Here is a 19,477-nt window from a genome sequence, read left to right on the forward strand (position 1 = left end):
TGATTGAAACTGCAAGCTTTGACCAGATAAAACAACCATCACTTAAAAACATATTTTAGGAGAAAGCAATGGTAATGAGATGTGTGTCAAGATTTTATTTGAAGGTTTTAACTAATGTGAGATTTTCCGACAGACAACAAATGTTTGTGTTTATCATCTAACCTCCTGAGACTACACGCTGACAATTCAACAAAATCGAAATATTCTCAGAAGAAAAACAAAAAAAAAAACAATAAAGAAAATCCCCAGAAATGTGAAGGTGGCTTCTGTAACAGAAATAACAATATTATTTTTTTTTTGGATGACACTGTCCTTGTTTTGTGTTTTCTCCAGGTGATCTTTTACCTTTGGTCCAGGTAAACCGACGCCATCTGATCCGGTCTCTCCTATCAGACCAGGAGGTCCTGGAAGTCCTGGAGGACCGGGGTACCCGTCACCTTTCTGTCCAGGTATCCCAGCAGGCCCCGGTGACCCTCTGTCCCCCTGCAAACCAAAACATGTCACTTTTTTCCATCAACACTTTTCCTGTGAGGATCAGTGAGGAGTAAACCTGAACCTGGACTCACCTTTGGTCCAGTTAAACCAATCCCCTGCTCCCCCACAGCTCCAGCTGGGCCTCGTTGTCCCGGTTCTCCCTGACAGAAACCAGAAGTAGATGTATGAACAAACCTGTTGTTGTTGTTGTTGTTGTTGCTGTTGTTGTTGCTGTTGTTGTTGTTGTTGTTGTTGACAGTCACAGCAGCTGTTTGTTTCCATCATACAGACTCACCTTGGCACCGGCCATACCCCTCCCTGGAGGTCCAGGCACACCTGGTGGTCCTATGATTCCTGGTTCCCCCTGAAAACCCAAACGCTCATCAGGTGAACACACGGACAAGCTGAGACCCCTGCTGTGTCATTTAAAAAATAATTTAGCTTTGAATCATATTTACAGTTACTTTACAGTTTGTGTCTACTGTGGTTTGATGAAAATATTAATCGGTACAATTATTGTACAATTATTATCTGCGATATCTGCGATAAATAAATGCCATTATATGAATATTTCAAAGACAGCATTTTAATGCAAAATAGAACCTAAATTCAACTATCTTGGTGTATTTGTTATAGTTAATGTTAATTCTTTGTTAATAATTTCATTTCCAGTTAAGTTTACTTGTTACAAATGACACATTTGCAGTTACTGTACCTTAGATAATTACATTAATTGTCCATAAAACACATCTTTATATAACTATTTAATAATACATTTTTAGGAATATTTCCCTGAAGTGCGTATATCAAACGAACGTCTCCCAATATATTGCTGATAGCTATATTTTTATCATCAAATATCAATATTGGCCCTGAAATGTGGTTTCATACAAGTACAAGTCCTACATTTACTTACAGTGCCTTGCGAAAGTATTCGGCCCCCTTGAACCTTGCAACCTTTCGCCACATTTCAGGCTTCAAACATAAAGATATCAAATTTAAATTTTTTGTCAAGAAACAACAACAAGTGGGACACAATCGTGAAGTGGAATGAAATTTATTGAGTAATTTAAACTTTTTTAACAAATAAAAAACTGAAAAGTGGGGCGTGCAATATTATTTGGCCCCCTTGCGTTAATACTTTGTAGCGCCACCTTTTGCTCCAATTACAGCTGCAAGTCGCTTGGGGTATGTTTCTATCAGTTTTGCACATCGAGAGACTGAAATTCTTGCCCATTCTTCCTTGCAAAACAGCTCGAGCTCAGTGAGGTTGGATGGAGAGCGTTTGTGAACAGCAGTCTTCAGCTCTTTCCACAGATTCTCGATTGGATTCAGGTCTGGACTTTGACTTGGCCATTCTAACACCTGGATACGTTTATTTGTGAACCATTCCATTGTAGATTTGGCTTTATGTTTTGGATCATTGTCCTGTTGGAAGATAAATCTCCGTCCCAGTCTCAGGTCTTGTGCAGACTCCAACAGGTTTTCTTCCAGAATGGTCCTGTATTTGGCTCCATCCATCTTCCCGTCAATTTTAACCATCTTCCCTGTCCCTGCTGAAGAAAAGCAGGCCCAAACCATGATGCTGCCACCACCATGTTTGACAGTGGGGATGGTGTGTTCAGGGTGATGAGCTGTATTGCTTTTACGCCAAACATATCGTTTTTTGCATTGTGGCCAAAAGTTCGATTTTGGTTTCATCTGACCAGAGCACCTTCTTCCACATGTTTGGTGTGTCTCCCAGGTGGCTTGTGGCAAACTTTAAACGAGACTTTTTATGGATATCTTTGAGAAATGGCTTTCTTCTTGCCACTCTTCCATAAAGGCCAGATTTGTGCAGTGTACGACTGATTGTTGTCCTATGGACAGACTCTCCTACCTCAGCTGTAGATCTCTGCAGTTCATCCAGAGTGATCATGGGCCTCTTGGCTGCATCTCTGATCAGTTTTCTCCTTGTTTGAGATGAAAGTTTGGAGGGACGGCCGGGTCTTGGTAGATTTGCAGTGGTCTGATACTCCTTCCATTTCAATATGATTGCTTGCACAGTGCTCCTTGAGATGTTTAAAGCTTGGGAAATCTTTTTGTATCCAAATCCGGCTTTAAACTCCTCCACAACAGTATCTCGGACCTGCCTGGTGTGTTCCTTGGTCTTCATGATGCTCTCTGCGCTTTAAACAGAACCCTGAGACTATCACAGAGCAGGTGCATTTATACGGAGACTTGATTACACACAGGTGGATTCTATTTATCATCATCAGTCATTTAGGACAACATTGGATCATTCAGAGATCCTCACTGAACTTCTGGAGTGAGTTTGCTGCATTGAAAGTAAAGGGGCCGAATAATATTGCACGCCCCACTTTTCAGTTTTTTATTTGTTAAAAAAGTTTAAATTATCCAATAAATTTCGTTCCACTTCACGATTGTGTCCCACTTGTTGTTGATTCTTGACAAAAAATTAAAATTTTATTTCTTTATGTTTGAAGCCTGAAATGTGGTGAAAGGTTGAAAGGTTCAAGGGGGCCGAATACTTTCGCAAGGCACTGTAAATATAAACACAAAGGCCTCAAAATATGTAGTATAGTAGTATATAATATATTAAAGTATATTTCTCTCTCAAATGCAGTGAAGTAGAAAATAAATAAATTAGCATAAAATTGAATCACTCAAGTTATGTTCAAGTAAGTACTTGAGTACAGTATTGAAGTAAATGTACTTAGTTACATTGTTGTTAATTGTACTTAGTTACATCAGATTTGTATGTTCTTACCTTTGACCCCATCGGACCCACAGGACCGACTGCACCTGGCTGTCCCCTGGTCCCCCTGTCCCCTCTGTCTCCCTGCAAAAATAACACAAAACTGTGTTCATGTTCTTCAAAACTATTCTCTGATTTATGCTTTCAGATTTTTCATTTATTCGTTCTTTATCAACGCTGAAAAATGTCTGTTACCTTCACTCCAGGTACGCCTTTACCAGGAGCACCGTCAGGGCCCCTGGGCCCCGGCAACCCGACGTCGCCCTGCCGTCATTTCGAAAAACATCGGTAAGAAACATTAATATGTTAAAATTTTGAAAAAGAGAAAACAGGTTTAGGTTATGATGTCACCTTTTGTCCCGGGGCTCCGTCCTCTCCTGGCTCACCTGGTATACCTGATAACCCCTCTGACCCCGGGTCGCCCTGAGAGAGCAAAAAATGCAGAAAAATTCAATAAAGTACTGAAATGAAATATTATAGAAATATTGAAATGACTAATTTATTTAATCCTTAGGGCCCGCTTCAATATTACACACACTCATATCGCTCCGCGCACAAAATACACTTTTCAAAATCAAGCTTTAAAAAATATTACACATTAATATTATTTTTTTTTTCATTGAGTAAATTTTGGTTGAGGTTTTTCTGGTTTTTGTCATGATGCCACAAGGTTTAAAAAAAAAGATTTAAAAAATAATTATTTTCCATATACCACATGCAAAGTGGATTTTTTTTTTTTTTTTTGCTGATGACAGTTTGGGATATGTCAAAAAAATGACATCATCCATTAAAAATAGTAGAAAAAAATCGAAATTCCAAGGTAAAAGCCCAGAATGACATCCAGAAATGCATGTTTTTATGCTTTGATGTCTGTGGGATCAAAAACTGCAGTTTGAATGTCTTTCAATGGAGCATTTTTTGCGCTTAATAGTCTGAAAGTAACAATTTAGTTTCCACAGTGTATTTTAGACTTGTTGTAGGAGCTGAGCTGGAACTTCCAAGATTAAACAAAAAAGTGCAATCCTGCCAAAATGTATGCCATGTGCATGAACACAGCCAAAATCATCAAAATAATAATAAAAAAAAACCAAACAAACAATGAAAAGCAGGTTAAATGCACCAAACAGTCCTTAAGGGTTAACTTTTACAATTTTCTGACAAAATGGGTGAGGGGGGAGAAAATACATAATTAAGAATAAAAAATAATAATAAAATACTAATTAAGTAAATGTATTATTATGGGCAATCCTCGGTTAACATAAGAGATGTCAAGTCTTCATTTTCTCAGAGGAAAAAGTCCTGCGGTTCTCAGAGAAAGGCTGCTCTATTTAGATTTTTTTTAAAAATCTGTCAATATTGTCACAAAAATGTTGCAAGAATCTAAGGGAAAAACTCCAAAATAACTAAATTCTTTGAATTAGGATAATGATACATTTTTTCACTTTACAGTATGAATGTAAGTTTGGTTTACATGGTCTATTTTTGACTTATTTAAGGGAAACTGAGCTGGAAATTCCAAGATTAAACAAAAATCTTGCAGGCTCTCTCCAAAAATTAAAAAACAAAATATTCCTTCCAGCATCTCTACAGCTCACTGATTAACACATTATATCTTGTCTGATTTATAGAAAAAACTAAATGACAGTAGCTTTGTATTAAGTGTACATACACGAGAGTTATATCGATCTTTCGTCTCGCTCTCGACAGGAAATCATATTTCCTGCAGAGCGAGAAGCTCAGTGATGTTCGGACTTACTTTGGGTCCCGGCTCTCCAACTCCTCTCTCACCTCTCAGTCCAGGCTCACCTGGGAGGCCCTGGTTCCCCTAAAAACAACAGTCACACTATCAGAGGGATATGTAGTAAAATTCAGGACATGTAAAATGCTATAAAAGAATCTCTGAAATGAACCAGAACTGAGTATGATTGATGTCTCAGATTAAAAACCATCTGCCAATAACATCCAGCTGCCAGGCTTTTGATTGACAGGTCAGCTGTTTAACAGGCGATTTTTCGCTAAAATATGCAAAACAATTTAGACGCAATCAGACGGAGAATCGGCTGACTGTCAGTCACAGACAGTATGTGAGCTTCTGTTTCTGAGACAAACATCCTGTTAGTTAAAGGACGCCCTGTCCCCCCCGTCTTACCTTTGTTCCTGTTATACCAATACCTGGAGCTCCTCTGGGGCCTGTAGGTCCACCTGGGCCCTGATCCCCCTGCGAGACAAACAACGTGAAGTGAGCAGGTCAGTTTTGTAGTTCATGATCTCTCTGGCCTACGACAGCGTAACAGGCCATTTTAGATAAAAATAAATAAATATTAAAAAACAGGGCAATATTCTGAGAGAAAAACTAGGAATGTTTTAGATTAATGTCACAAATTTGTGAGAAGAAAATTGCAAATTTCAGAGAAAAAAGTCAGATGTTCTCTTACTTTTTTGAGGAAAAAAAACCCCCCGAAAAATTGTCTTTTTTTCTTTTCTCTTTTTTACATGTTCGAAATAAATCAAATCAAATCAAACACTCCTGGGCAGCACCTAAATGTCCGACCTGCATTAATGCTTTTACCTTTTCTCCTTGAAGTCCTAAACCTGGAGCACCGAGTGGACCTGGAAACCCCGGCGGCCCGAAATTTCCCTGACGAACAGCACACACAGTGATCAAAGATCCAGCTCTGCATCAGAGGAGACGTGGGTGAGTACTCAAAGTCTAGTAAACATTTTCTACTCTAGTTTACCTTTTCACCTTTGACCCCAACTCCAGGGGGTCCCCGGTTGCCCCTGGGCCCCTCGTATCCTCGATCGCCCTAAAACAAAAGGCGGAGAGTGTTACATACTGTAGATTTAATCGTGAATGAGCTTCACACATGTGCAGCACGTTTTACATCTGAGGTTTTGCAAAAGCCAATATTGTAAATTCCTGAGTAAATACACAATGTTTTGTGGAACATTTTCTGGTTCTAGTTTCTATCTAACAGTCTGTTCTGCACCTGCAGAGAACATTATTGAGATGCATCTGCACACATCTGAGCTCTTCATCTCCACCGTCAATATCCAGACTCTTCCTCCGCTTCAGTTAAATATTTATTTAATGTTCATTTTAACAGCGACACATGGACCGATGCCACATACCAGAGGGTTTATAGCCCGAGCCCGTTGGCAGCTCTCGTCAATAGAAAAGCCTCTATAAAAATACAACACACTTACAAAAGAACAATATAAAAATCAATGAAAAACAAAACAAAACATAAGGAAAAAAAGTGATTTAATGGCAATTGCAGATCTCAAAAAAAGTATTTTACAATTGACTATAACCTTTTAAAACTGTTTATTAGAAGGCTTTGTTGCTTATTTGATACTGATTGGTTAATTACAGCATGCAACAGTCTGTTATTTATTTATTTTTCAATCATGCATTTTGTTGTTTCCTCAAGAAAAATAATGTTTTTGACAAACTAAACCATGGCGGATAAAGTTACATGCACACCTGATAACAGGTGACAAGATAGTAAAAGTATATTAAAGAACAAATTATTAATTAACAGGAGAGAAAATAAAAGTATAAAGAAGATAATTCACACAACAGGTTTGTTCACCTGCACAAGATTGACACAACGGACATACTGTGTGTATGAGGCCACTTTAAGGCACATTTATCAAAGCCTAAATAATAAATGAATACATAAATGAATAAATAAATTTTAAAAAATGAACCTCTCCACACCTTGTCTGGGTCTATTTCCCAATAACGACCTGCTTGCTGTACATTATTTCTTAATAAGTATCAGAAACAGAAATCGGTTTTATAAGTAGGTTTTCTCATACAGAGAATTTGCCTTTGTGTTTTTGTGCATAATAATCAAAATAGTAAGAGAAAAAAAGTGGTACAAAATTAAAAAAATCACAAATGTGAAAATTTACAATAAAATATGTAAAATGTATCACTTTTCAAATGATAAAGGATGAAATATGTAGAAATATTGACTCAGGAATGTGCAGCAAAATCAAGATCAATATGTAGTTTACTTACTGTACTTGAGAAACCCTCCTTTAGTCAACACACAGTGTAAAACTTGACCCACCTTTGGCCCTGGAAGCCCCTCTCCAGGTGGTCCAGAGTTCCCCTGTGCTCCGGGTGGTCCTGGGGGGCCCTGAAACAAACAACTTGTAGTAAAAATCTACATGTGTGAAAGCTTCAGTAAATACAGACACAAAATACTCCAGAGGCGTCTGATAAATATCTGTGTGGTTCTGCATGAGACAGAATAAAGCTGCGCTGTAGAGAAACTGCATGTTGTGACCTCCAGGTGGCAGCAGCGGTTTGAAAACTGATCAAAACCTCACTTTTTTTTTTCCTCACATGTGAGAAAAAAAACAGAAAATGCTCATGTTTGACGACTTGGCTATTGTGTGTCATTTTTAATAACACAGGAAAACCTGCGTATGTGATGTAGCTTCTCTGGATGTTCACTTACTGCTCTTCAGGAAAAGATTCAGTGCAGAGGTTTACTTTTTTCCACCCACGGTCTCTTAATGCATCACCAAAAATCTCTGTTTCAGCAGATTGTGTTTGGCCTTCAGTGGTGTAATGTAATGGAAACGGTTAGATTACAACAATTACCCAAGTATTTTTTTTAGATTATTTTTGGGGGATTTTTTCCTTCATTAACAGGACAGCTGTAGAATGACAGGAAGTGTGGGAGAGAGATGGGGGTTTGTACGCGGCAAAGGGCCACAGGCTGGAATCGAACCTGTGCCGCTGCGTCGGCATATGCGGCGCACACTCCAGCAGGTGAGCTACAAGCCGCCCCTCAAGTACTGTATTTAAGTACAATTTTGAGGTACTTTTTTTATACTTCTGCTCCATAACATTTCAGAGGGAATGTGTTACCTTTTACTCCATTACATTTATCCAACTATATACTATTACTACTATTACTACTACTACTACTACTACTAATAATAATTATAATAATAATTATAATAATAATAAATAAATAAATAAAATAAATAAAAATACTGATAAATTAGATCTATAAGTCTTTTGTATATAATTGTAAGCATGATACAAATAAATTAAGACTATTAATAAGGAATACAATCTATGTATGAGATGTGATGTTAAAACGCTGCTGATGTGTCAAAGCAACAGTAATATTATTTTATCTGATTATACGTATAAAAATATAACACTTTCAGAAGGAGTACTTTGCCCGATAAGTACTTTTACTTTTAATATTTTAATTGCACTTTGCAGATAATACCTTTGTGATTATACTTGAGTAAAATTTTGAATGCAGGACTTTGAAACTTGAAAGAGAGTATTTTTAGAGAGCAGCAATGCTGTCTTATTTGAGTAAAAGATATGAGTGCTTTTGTGTTTTTAATTAATTTACTGCTACGCATTAAAGTGCGTGTTTCATACTCACCGGTAGTCCTGGTTCTCCGATCCCAACAGGACCTACAGGACCTGATCTCCCTGAATGCCTTTTTCACCCTGTAAGCAGCAAACAGCAACTCTCAGTAACATTTTCTAGTAACTCATTAACCCTTTGTAACCTGAGTAAATTGGCTTGATGGCAACAAGCAACTTAACAAGACAAGGCCCAAAAATTCACAAAAAGTAAGTAAAACAGTTACTAGAAAATCATCTATGCACATAAAAGGAAGAAGAAAAAGTGAAAATTGCCTAAAAACATGCTGAAAACAATGTATATATATAAATATATATATATATATATATATAATATATTATATAATATTATATTATATTATATATATTATATAATATTTTATATTATATTATATTATATATATATATTATATTGTATATATTATATATTATATAATTTTTCTCTAACATAACTTCACATGTAAAATTACTGTTATTACATTTCTATTTACATTTACATTTCTGGATTTTCTGGATAATTTTCAGCCGTCTCTTTTTAAAAGCTAATTTTTAGGTAATTTTCTTTCCACCTTTTACTAATTTATTGTAATTTGTGGAACATTTCTTGGCAAGTTGGTCATTGCCTTTTTTTCTGCATGTTTACAAAAGAAATGAAATCAATTTTCTCAGGTTCTCAAAGGGTCAAACGGCTTGTGAAAGGTGTCTGAATGCAGCATAAGAAAACTGACGTTGGTCCAGGTTTCAAAGGGTTAACGAATAATCATATTTATTCTCTCTGTCACTATCAGAGAAAACAACTCTCCAGCTGCTGGTGGTCTTCAATTCTTTAAATGAGCCAATGAGTGGGAAAGTAGAGAATAAACGACTTACTTATGAGTTGTATTTCATATAAAGAAATTATAAAAATAAATGTTACGAACACAGAAAAATGGCAACAACAATTATACTAATTTTTTTAGGCACAATTTCGATGTAGAGGACGCTTTACTGGGAATGTTGTAGTTACCTTGGCTCCTGGGAATCCGATCCCAAAGTCCCCCGGTGGTCCAGAAGCACCGGTGGGCCCTCTGTCCCCCTGTGACCAGTAAACAAGTTCAGATGTTAGTGTGTCATTTGCAACAGTTAAACACTGAAAACAGATCTGAAATTAAGTATGTTTTACACGCAGCAACTTCTGCAAGAAGAACCTCAAGCTCGAGCTTCTTTTCTATCTTGTTTGCAGGATTTTAAATGCAGTACATTTTTCCATTAGGAAGTAAACAAATAGTGCTCTCCCCAGTCTTTTAAAATGCTTACAAAATAAAGTTAAATGCTATGAAACTAATAAATTAGGTTTGTGTCATTTGCAGTGATATTTGTTGGAAAATACTATAAAAATACACATAATACTCGTCTCTTCATCAGCTCCTAAAGTCTTGATTCAACCTTTTATGGCATTTAGGAAATAAAGACCAGTCCTTTGTTCTTTCTGTAAAACTTGCTCTGGATTAATGTCTGGACTTTTCCAGGATGTGCGATAAATCACATTACATTTCATCTGTATAAAGACATCTTTGTCAGAAAGCTCTATGGTGATGGAGGCAACAGCATCTTATTAGCCCTTGGCGCTCATTTTAAAGGTCGTTTTTTTCTGAAGATACAAATGTTGTGTGGGAAAGTGTCTGGGAAGCGCTGAACTATTCTGAGGATGAATAACCTTCATTGGTTGACTAGATAATCATGCTTTTACAGACAGATTGCTCTGTATCTTTGGGGTGTTGATGGATTTAATTTCTCATTACAAAATTAAAATATTGCATTTCTTAAAAAAAGCTCTTTAAATATTAAAGGAATAGTTCAATATGTTGGGAGTTATGCTTGCCTGAATCGATAAACCGCCAAAAAATAATCCTCACACATACCCTCAAGTGTTCTTTTTACATTTCTGTTTTTGCACAAACAGGGTTAGTGAGTTTTAAGGTGTGGCCAGGTGTATTTATGAAACAGCTTACCCTTGAGGTTTTGAGGAAAACTTACTTTAGGTCCTGGTGGTCCCTCAGGTCCCATGTCACCTGGAAGTCCTATTGCACCCTGCAAAACAAATTTAAAATTTGTGTGCAGTTCAACAAGACAACATGAAAGTTTTTTCAACAACATTCAACAGAAATGACCTTAAATCTGAGAAATGTACTGAAATCCAAAAAAACATCCTAAAATCCTGAAGTCCTAAATTTCTAAAATGTCCTAAAATCCTAAAACATCTCAAAATCCTTGAAATGTCCTAAAATTTTAGAAATGTCTTAAAATACATAGAAATGTCCTAAAATCCTACAAAAGTCTCAAAATCCTTGAAATATTCTTAAATTTTAGAAATGTCCTTAAATTTCAGAAATGTCCTAAAATCCTACAAGTGTCTTAAAATCCTTGAAATGTCCCAGAATTTGAGAAATGTCCTAAAATCATTAAAATGTCCAAAAATCCTAAAACATCTCAAAATCTTTAAAAACAAACATCCCAAAATTCTACAAATGTTCTAAAATCCTACAAGTCTTAAAACATTCTAAAATTTTAGAAATGTGCTAAAATCCAACAAAAGTCTTTATATCCTAGACACGTCCCAAAATTCTAGAAATCCTAAAATCCTAAAATGCTAGAAATCCTAAAACACCTAAAAAAAAATCCTAGAAACATTTTAGACCTGCTTAAAATTCATAGAAATGTCCTAAAATCCTGGAAATGTCCTAAAATTCTAGAAATGTACTAAAATCCTACAAAAGTCTTGAAATCCTAGAATTGTCCTAAAACATGCATGAGGCTCCTGTGACTGGCCCCTGGCCCCTGGCCCCTGGCCTCCTGTCATTTTGTAAAATTGTCCCCAAAGCGAAGAAAGTTGAGTATTCCTGATGTATGATCTTGAAATCTCGCCTCCATGTCATATGACCAAGCTGCAGGTCAAAACCGGTTCCCTGAAATCACTAAAATCAACATCCACGGCTTTCATGTCCTTGAACTCTCGGGCCAAACTCACAAAATAACAAGGTTATACTGACACTGTGCCAGTAGCACAGAGGAGGAAGAGTGGTACTGGGCGGCCAGGTCCCTGCACTAATCCCACCACACAAAGTCTGTTCCTGCAGAAGAATAATATCCTGCAAGCCTGGATTCACTGCTTTGGATAGCCACATTAGTATCAGGATTACCCATAATCCAATATTCACATTCCATTAGTGCAGAGATGAATAAGAGACAAATTCCACTTCCATTTTTCATATTAGGGAGCGAACAGCCGGTCTGATGTCTGTGTATCAATATGAGCAGCATGCAGGCAGTAAACTGTTATGGAGCACTAAGTTTAAGGATGGGAGTGACAAAAACTTCATTTTAACAATTAAAAATCCTCTCATTTGAAAAAAAAAATGGTGTAAACTAGAATGATAAATAGTAAAACTCTTAAATGAATCTATGTATATGTCAGTAAAAATGATTTTAAAATGAAAAGTTTAATTATTTAAAGAAGCTTTAGAGTCTACAGCCACGTTTCAGCTCTGTGAGGCTGCACTTCGACACAGACCTGCTTCGAGCTAAATGCTAACACGCTCATTATGTCAAAACTAACACGCTGATGTTTAGCAGGTGTCGTGTTCGACGTTGGTAATTAGCAATAAATAAGGAGCACAGCTGCTGAAACTGAGACCAAACTTATAACTTCTGTTGCATATTTCTCACCCAAAATGTCTTTAGAAACATATTTTGGTTTACCGTCTCACTGTAACTTAAAATCGATTATCAACTAGCTGCCATATTGCTTCCTGTCGAAAAACAAAAACTAAAATCAGACCAGCTCGCATTACTTCACCCAACCAGCGGGGGGCTTTGTTGGTCTTGTGCGGCGCAGTGCATTATGGTAGTTGTAGGTTTTCTACCTTTCGAGCAAAAGAGAATATCACGGTGCCTTTTTCTCTGTTTTTGTTTCCGACATCCTAGTTAAATGAAAAAATCTTTTCCAGCAGTAAAAAGGCTTCTCTAAATAAACTTTTAGCCTGTTTACATCATAAATTACGTGATTCCTGAACTCTCATACTGACATAGAATTGCTGCATTCATGTGACGTCGGAAGGTCGTAGTTTCCGAGTTGGGAGTTTTGGATTTACTTTCATCGTGAGACAGGGCGTTTGGCCTCAGTCGAGGTCTGCGCTCACCGAGAGCCATTCTAGTTATTAATGTCAAACTGTGTAACTTAATTGTCAGATCACCTGTTCTCCTTTTGATCCTCGCTGGCCTGGACGTCCCTCAGGTCCCTGCAAAATGACACATAATTAATTACGAGGGACGAATCTGTGGTCTTGACTGAAATAATGTTGTTAATAAAGTTCATACAGTGTCACCCTTTTCCCCGGGAGCGCCACAGTCTCCTCTCTCCCCCTAAAAGACCAAACACAGGATTAGACCCTCGGCTAATTATTTTAGGACATCATTATACTCGATGAGAATAAAAACAGCTGCCGATAATAATTAATATAGTAAGTAAGTAAAGCTTTATCTATTTAGTGCATTTTAAAACATACAGTTACAAACACGTGTTGAAATAAATCAGTGAATGAATGAGTGAATTAATTAGTTTCAATAAATTACACGTACCTTGTTGCCCTTGTAACCTGGACGACCCTGTAAAAGGTGCAACAGTTTTAAAATCTGCTTTTCTGCTAAAAACAAGCATATTACTTGGTAGTTAAATATTTATTTATTTATTTACCTCTGGACCATCATTTCCAGGTCGACCGTTCAAGCCAGGTTCTCCCTTATTTCCAAAAATAAAAAATAAAATGAACTTACAATGAGCTGCACAAAGTCAGACATTAACCCTTTAAAACCTTTAGTGACATCACTTCTTGCACTGCCTTTAAATGCTTTTCACTAATAATTCAGCCTTTGCACTCAGAGCAAATTGGTACAATTTCTTTCAAAAACATGATGCAACATGCAACTTGATAATAAATGTTCCACAAATTGCAAGAAATTAGTAGAGTTACAAATTTATTTATAAAAAAGCTAGGGAAAATAAAGAAAAAAGCTAGGGATAAATATATTCATAATTATCATATATAAAATTATTTTACAGAATTATTTTAAGCACTTTTTTCCAAGTCTTTGCCTTGTTTCTTGTTTTTTTCCACTACTTTTTTCATTTTTTTTTAAACAAATTTTGTAACACATTTTCGTGTAATTTTCTATACAAATTTCTTGCTAAATTTTGGGTTATTTCTTATTTGCTCATCGCCTTCTTCCATGTTTTTGAAAGAAATCAGGCCAATTTACTTAGGGTTTTAAAGGGTTAAAAAGTGTGTCTTTGTGTGTGATGGCTTACCCTCCCTCCTTTTGGACCAGGTGACCCTCTGAAGCCTGGGTCCCCTTTTCTACCCTGAAATCAGTACAGTAAAGTCATAAGATGTAAAAGCCAAGATGATGCTCTGTAAATGTGCGACGGCGAAATACAGATCCCAAAATGTTGATAGTAAAGATTACAGTTTTTGTACATAACTCACCGGACTTCCTGGAGGGCCCCTCTCTCCTCTCTCACACAAACACACCTGAGCCTGGGGACACTAACAGAGAGAAAAATACAAAGTCAGTGCTTCTTTTTTAAAACTAATCAGTTGTAGAAGTAAAATACTAGATTGCTTTGAAAGACTTACCCCTTCAAATGCAACTGCACCCTGAAGGCAAAACATGACACAAAAAAAGTCAATTTCAGTTCAATAACCCACAGAAAAGATCAATCGGTGCCTTTGTGTTAGATATTGTCTTCCCTCAACACTGTTTTGTGTCTTTCTTGCATGCTATAATCGTGAATGAATAATATCACACATTTCTGGAAAGCAGAACAAGCCGTGCCACTCTCTCAGACAGGTCCTGACCTCCTGCAAATGCATTTGACATTTCTGCGTGTGGAAAATGCAAAGCAGGCGGGGAAGCCCCTTCACGCAGACACAACTTGTCACAGAGATGTGAACCCGCTGTGAGGACAGAACATGCAGAAAAAGAGGAATATAAACGCCTCTGCATGACCCTGTCACTGACTATGTTTACGTGCATAAAATATTCCCATTTTTGCACGTATTCTGAAAGAGTAAAAAGTTCTACTAAGCTGTTAACCCTTTGAGACCTGGACCTGTAGTTTTCTTGCGCATCAAGATGCGTATCTCAAGTATTTAAACCTTTGAAACCTGAACAAACTGGTTTGGTTTCTTAAAACACGGGGAAAAGGCAATGAGCAACTTAGCAAGAAATGTCCTGCAAAAAGTGAAATAAAATTTAAAAAAATAAAATAAAATGAGAAAATTCTCAAAAAACAGAGGAAAAGTCTAGTTTTAATTCTGTATTTAAAATTGTGTTACAGAAAAATAAACAAGTACATTTATTTAACTAAGGTAATGTCCTTGTTCATTTGTTTTAAAATTATTATTCCTTCATGTTATTTTCAGTTTTGTTTTGTTGTTTTTTTCCAGGTAATTTCACAGGCACTGAAGTTACTTCTTGTAACTTTTGACTAACATCTTACTAATTTTTGGGCCATTTCTCAAGTTGCTCATTGCTTTTCTCCTGTTTTTGAAAGAAATTCAGCCAATTTGCTCAGGTTTCAAAGGGTTAACAGGTCTAATGAAAATGAATATCCCACTAATATTCCAGTTTACATGCAGCCGTGCAAACTCCAAATAATGTACACATGTCGTTTATCAGGTCAAAATATGGAAACCTGAAATGCCTAGAGCCGCTTGTTATTTTGCTTCTTTGCATCAAAATAGGATTTTTTTTTTCTTTTGCCAATATTTGTCACTTGTGCCGGACTTGTTTGACTGTGCGAAAGCAGCCGTCTCTTTAGTCACATGATCGCAGCCTTTCTGATTGCGTAGGTTGTATAATAATTCTGGTGCATTACTTTTGGTATAAGTATGAAAACAGCTTGGATGACTTTATACCGACATTTCTTGCTTTGGAAATATCAAACATAAATTAAATGTTTTTCGTGTCAACACAGGGCGGGTTTTCATTAACTTTTTAAATTGCGCCAGTTGAAACTGCGAATATAAAATCCGCCTAATGGAAACACGTCAATTTCAGTTTCACTTTTTTTGCTTTTCTAGGTCACATGATGCTATGGTTATGTGCTTGTCGATAGAAACTGGCTCCCTCATGATGCAGCAGGAGCTGCAAGAGCTGTTATTGCATCACAAAACTCTTCAAAAGTTGAGCGGATTATCCGAAAGTTTTCAATCCACAATTCCTCTGTGAAATCATGGACTATCAGCTCCCAAAAATCCCTTGTATGTTGCTGCTCCCACAAATAAGGGGCTCGCCTTTCCATTATCACTCACATAACACGCCTACGTGGCCTTGGATTGGAAATAATGATGGTTAGTGCGGTGGCTACAATAGAAATAAACCTGCTAATGTTTTAAACATCTGTCGCCATGTTTCTTGGAACGTTGTCGTGAGAGGAGGAGTCACATAACATCACTTAGTGGAAACACAGTCATCTTGCTATTGTGTTTAATCGCCATTTCGAGAATAACGCTTACGTTTTGCACAAATCTGTAATGGAAACCCGCCTACAGGTGCCATCTTTACCTGAGGCGACACTCACCATCTCTTTGAACAGCTTCTCCTCCAGCTGAGGATCAAGAAGACTTTGGACAAACTGCTGAGCAGGCGTGCTGGCGATGGCCCGCAGTTTGGCGTTATTCTGGCTCTGCTGACCGATGTCTGACAAACCGACAGCAAAGAACTTAATGCCGTGACCTTTGGCCTCGGCTGCAGCTGCAATCACATCAGGGTTACGGGGATGGTCGACCCCGTCCGTCATCAGCACTGCAACCCTGACGCTGTCCGCCGGCGTCTCCTGCACCAGCAGCTGCGAGGCGTTGGTGATGGCGTAGGTGGTGTAGGTGCCGTGGCCGATGTAGGTCATGGTGCTGACTTGACTGTGAAATAAATCCAGGTCTTTCCAGGCTGAGAATCGGTGCTCTATGGACACAGAGCTGCTGTACTGAAGCGCGGCCATTCGTATCTTCAGCGTCCAGCCGGCGACCTGCAGCATAGAGAGGCGGGTGCTGAAGCTCAACACGAAGGCCTTCTGCTTCTCAAACAGGAATATTTTTGCACTCTCCGAGCTGTCCAGGATGAACGCCACCTCCAACGAACATGTCAGACCTGTGAGAGGAGGAAACCCACAAAAACTCAAGTGAATGCAAAGATTCAAAATGGAATCTGGAGAAGGTTTCAGCTGCATCGTCCTTATAGTAGATAAACTAAACTATTAATAAATCTGTAATGTAGGATGTTTTCCTACTGTTTTCCTTTGCAACATGCAGTGGTGTTCAACAATTAGCCGAGCCAACCTGTTCTCTTTCCGAAGTCTTCAAATACTGCTGCTTTTGCAGTGATTTCAGCGTAAGATCCCGACTCGAAAAGCCAACTTTCTCGGCTGTATGATACACTAATGGGCAGTGTCAGCTGAGAGCGTGGCCGGACAGAGCCGTTACGCTGCAGCAGCATGATATGCAGATAGGCAGCATGAGTTGAGAAAGCTGCCGGACGTAACCCTATGCCGCTGCTTGATTTGCAACTGATGTTTTCAGCCGATAGCGATGTAATGAAACGTGCATTTCTTGACATCACAGTGTCCATAGTGGCGTCCCAGAACGTCAACATGCATCAATATGTAGATGCGGAAGTGCACTGTTAAAGCGGCAAAATGTGACGACTTGGGATGACAATGTGTTGGCAGAGCATGTGAGAGAACTACGGTGGCCTTCGTGAAAATGGGAATGACCATAGTCTGTGTCTGGGTTACTGTAGAGACTGCATGGTAGACCAGCTGCCATGCAGATATAAATGGCTCATTCTAAGGAAACGAAAATACGATTCTTATTTTCGGGTGATTATAGAGTAATAAAAGCATGATTATCAATGTTATATTCAATTTCTGCCTGTTAACCTCTGTTATATATCTATATGTTTCTTCACCTGCCACCCAGACAAACTTTTCTTTACATGTTGCTCAGACTGATTGGAGCTGTGGATGTTGCTTTGTGAATGTCCGATCCTCCGACCTGCAGACGCTCAGTGACGCCACCAACATGTGGACAACTCATATAGAGAATTACCGTTTCCTCCATCGTCATGCAGCCTGTAGTTGTTCCTGCGTCCTGTCCTCCTTCTCTGGCCTGTGGCCTCGTGTACGAGAGCCATCAGCAGGAGGCAGAGCCCCACTCCTCTCCTCAGGTTTCCCCTCTGCAACATTTCCATCCTGGCAGAGAAAACAGTTTACAAGTCAAAATGATAAACTTACAGTGGACTCAAAGCACAAAATATTCAACCAGTATCATAAAATTCACCTGTATTACATATTGGTATCATGCATCTTTTTAACTACATACAAACACAAAGCTCTTACAGTAATGATAATAACTCAGTTTGTTTAAATTCCTGATACTGATAATGTGCTTTATATAATACTTACAATAATAGAGAGACAGAATATACAAATGCGTGTAAAGCCATAATAATTTGTGCAAACATTAATTGATTTGAACAAATGTCAAATGTTGCAAACTTTAAATAATCTGCAACAAAGTAAGATGACTTGACTAAGCTGTAATACACATTTAAGTTGTCACTCAGACTGTAACACGACACTACAAGTAAACAAATAAAGACTGTATTGGGCACCAAAAAAAAATAAATAATAATAAAATAAAATAAAAAAAGATATTAAACATGTTTACCTCATTTAGCTGCAGTCGGTGCTTGAAGTCCAGTCAGCTGCGGCTCTTTGGGTGGCATTTCGCCGCAAAATCAAGTCCTGTAATCCGGGCAGGGACACACTGAGGACCATCAGATGAGCTGGTGAGCTGTGTGTGTAGCCGGGGGCTCTGGGGCCGCTCCAACATTTCAGCGCCGGTCCACATCAGAGCTTGAACCACTGACCGAGAGGACTTTATGTTTTCCTGACTCTGTGGCTGTCCCCTGAGACAACAAGTCCCTGCAGGAATGCTATTGGAATATTAGAATAGTGGACTACAGTTAAATGTCTCACTCTAAAATGACGCCAACGCAGCTAATTACCCAAATAAAGCAGTCCACAAAGGTCTAACACACGTTTTTGTGAGAATATTAAAGGGCCATTGTGGCGTTTTTTTGTAAGGGGAAGTCTGTTGTGTCTGAGTCTCATGGACACATAACCTGTGCCGCTTTTTGTTGGGAGTTTTGAGGGTTAATGCAGTTTTTTTAACTTTGTGTTTTGGGTTATGCATGCATTTTGATGCTGTGCGTGAAAGTCCCTAATGAGATTATTTTACCTTTCCACTGATGCAAAAAAACAGATGTAATATGATTCCCATGTACAGTACAGATATTAAGTTTGTTTGTAGTATTGCTACTTTTTTGTGCTTGAGTTGAAAAGGTCACTACAGTTTTTTGCTTTGTCTTTTGGGCTGTGGCGCATGGAGATTGTTTGGATGCGGTGCGTAAAAGTCCCTAATGAAATTTTACTTTTCCACTGTCGGCCACTAATGCGACAGCAAAGTGTCGAATGATGCTCATGTGCAGTACTGCTGTTGAGTTTAGGGACTGTTCATTACTCATGAGAAGGGAGAGGGTGGTGCAGAAGGGGGAGGCATGTCTTTTTTTAAGCACAGAGGAGGGGCTTTATTTTTTATTTTGATTTTTGGCTTAGGGAAGGGGCATATAACTTTGTGTTTTTTTGTATTTATTGTACTGTTGTTTTTAAAAGAAAATACTCATTATAAGGCCCTTTCTGTTTTCTGTTCTGATTTCTAAAAAAAAAATGCCTT

At 38.0% G+C, this 19,477-nt stretch overlaps 1 protein-coding gene across 1 annotated transcript in view; it reads right to left on the reverse strand.

The window, feature by feature from the left end:
• The window catches only part of col28a1b (collagen, type XXVIII, alpha 1b), a 28,459-nt gene extending 9,663 nt beyond the window's left edge, over window positions 1-18,796 (reverse strand). Inside the window, 25 exon segments of the mRNA XM_088084646.1 lie at window positions 346-483; window positions 567-635; window positions 770-838; window positions 3,245-3,316; window positions 3,428-3,496; window positions 3,584-3,655; window positions 4,989-5,057; window positions 5,382-5,450; window positions 5,802-5,870; window positions 5,971-6,039; window positions 7,315-7,383; window positions 8,662-8,714; window positions 8,717-8,729; window positions 9,652-9,720; window positions 10,662-10,715; window positions 12,878-12,922; window positions 13,002-13,046; window positions 13,263-13,289; window positions 13,378-13,422; window positions 13,990-14,043; window positions 14,168-14,227; window positions 14,318-14,338; window positions 16,267-16,832; window positions 17,789-17,931; window positions 18,410-18,796. Coding sequence (XP_087940772.1) covers window positions 346-483; window positions 567-635; window positions 770-838; window positions 3,245-3,316; window positions 3,428-3,496; window positions 3,584-3,655; window positions 4,989-5,057; window positions 5,382-5,450; window positions 5,802-5,870; window positions 5,971-6,039; window positions 7,315-7,383; window positions 8,662-8,714; window positions 8,717-8,729; window positions 9,652-9,720; window positions 10,662-10,715; window positions 12,878-12,922; window positions 13,002-13,046; window positions 13,263-13,289; window positions 13,378-13,422; window positions 13,990-14,043; window positions 14,168-14,227; window positions 14,318-14,338; window positions 16,267-16,832; window positions 17,789-17,931; window positions 18,410-18,414 — 2,034 coding nt within the window. The 5' untranslated portion in view covers window positions 18,415-18,796.
• Window positions 18,797-19,477: the final 681 nt, after the last annotated feature.

The sequence above is a fragment of the Plectropomus leopardus genome, chromosome 11 (genome assembly GCF_026936395.1).
Source record: "Plectropomus leopardus strain MGB_pleo_1.0 chromosome 11, ASM2693639v1, whole genome shotgun sequence".
Classification (NCBI taxonomy): Eukaryota; Metazoa; Chordata; class Actinopteri; order Perciformes; family Serranidae; genus Plectropomus; species Plectropomus leopardus.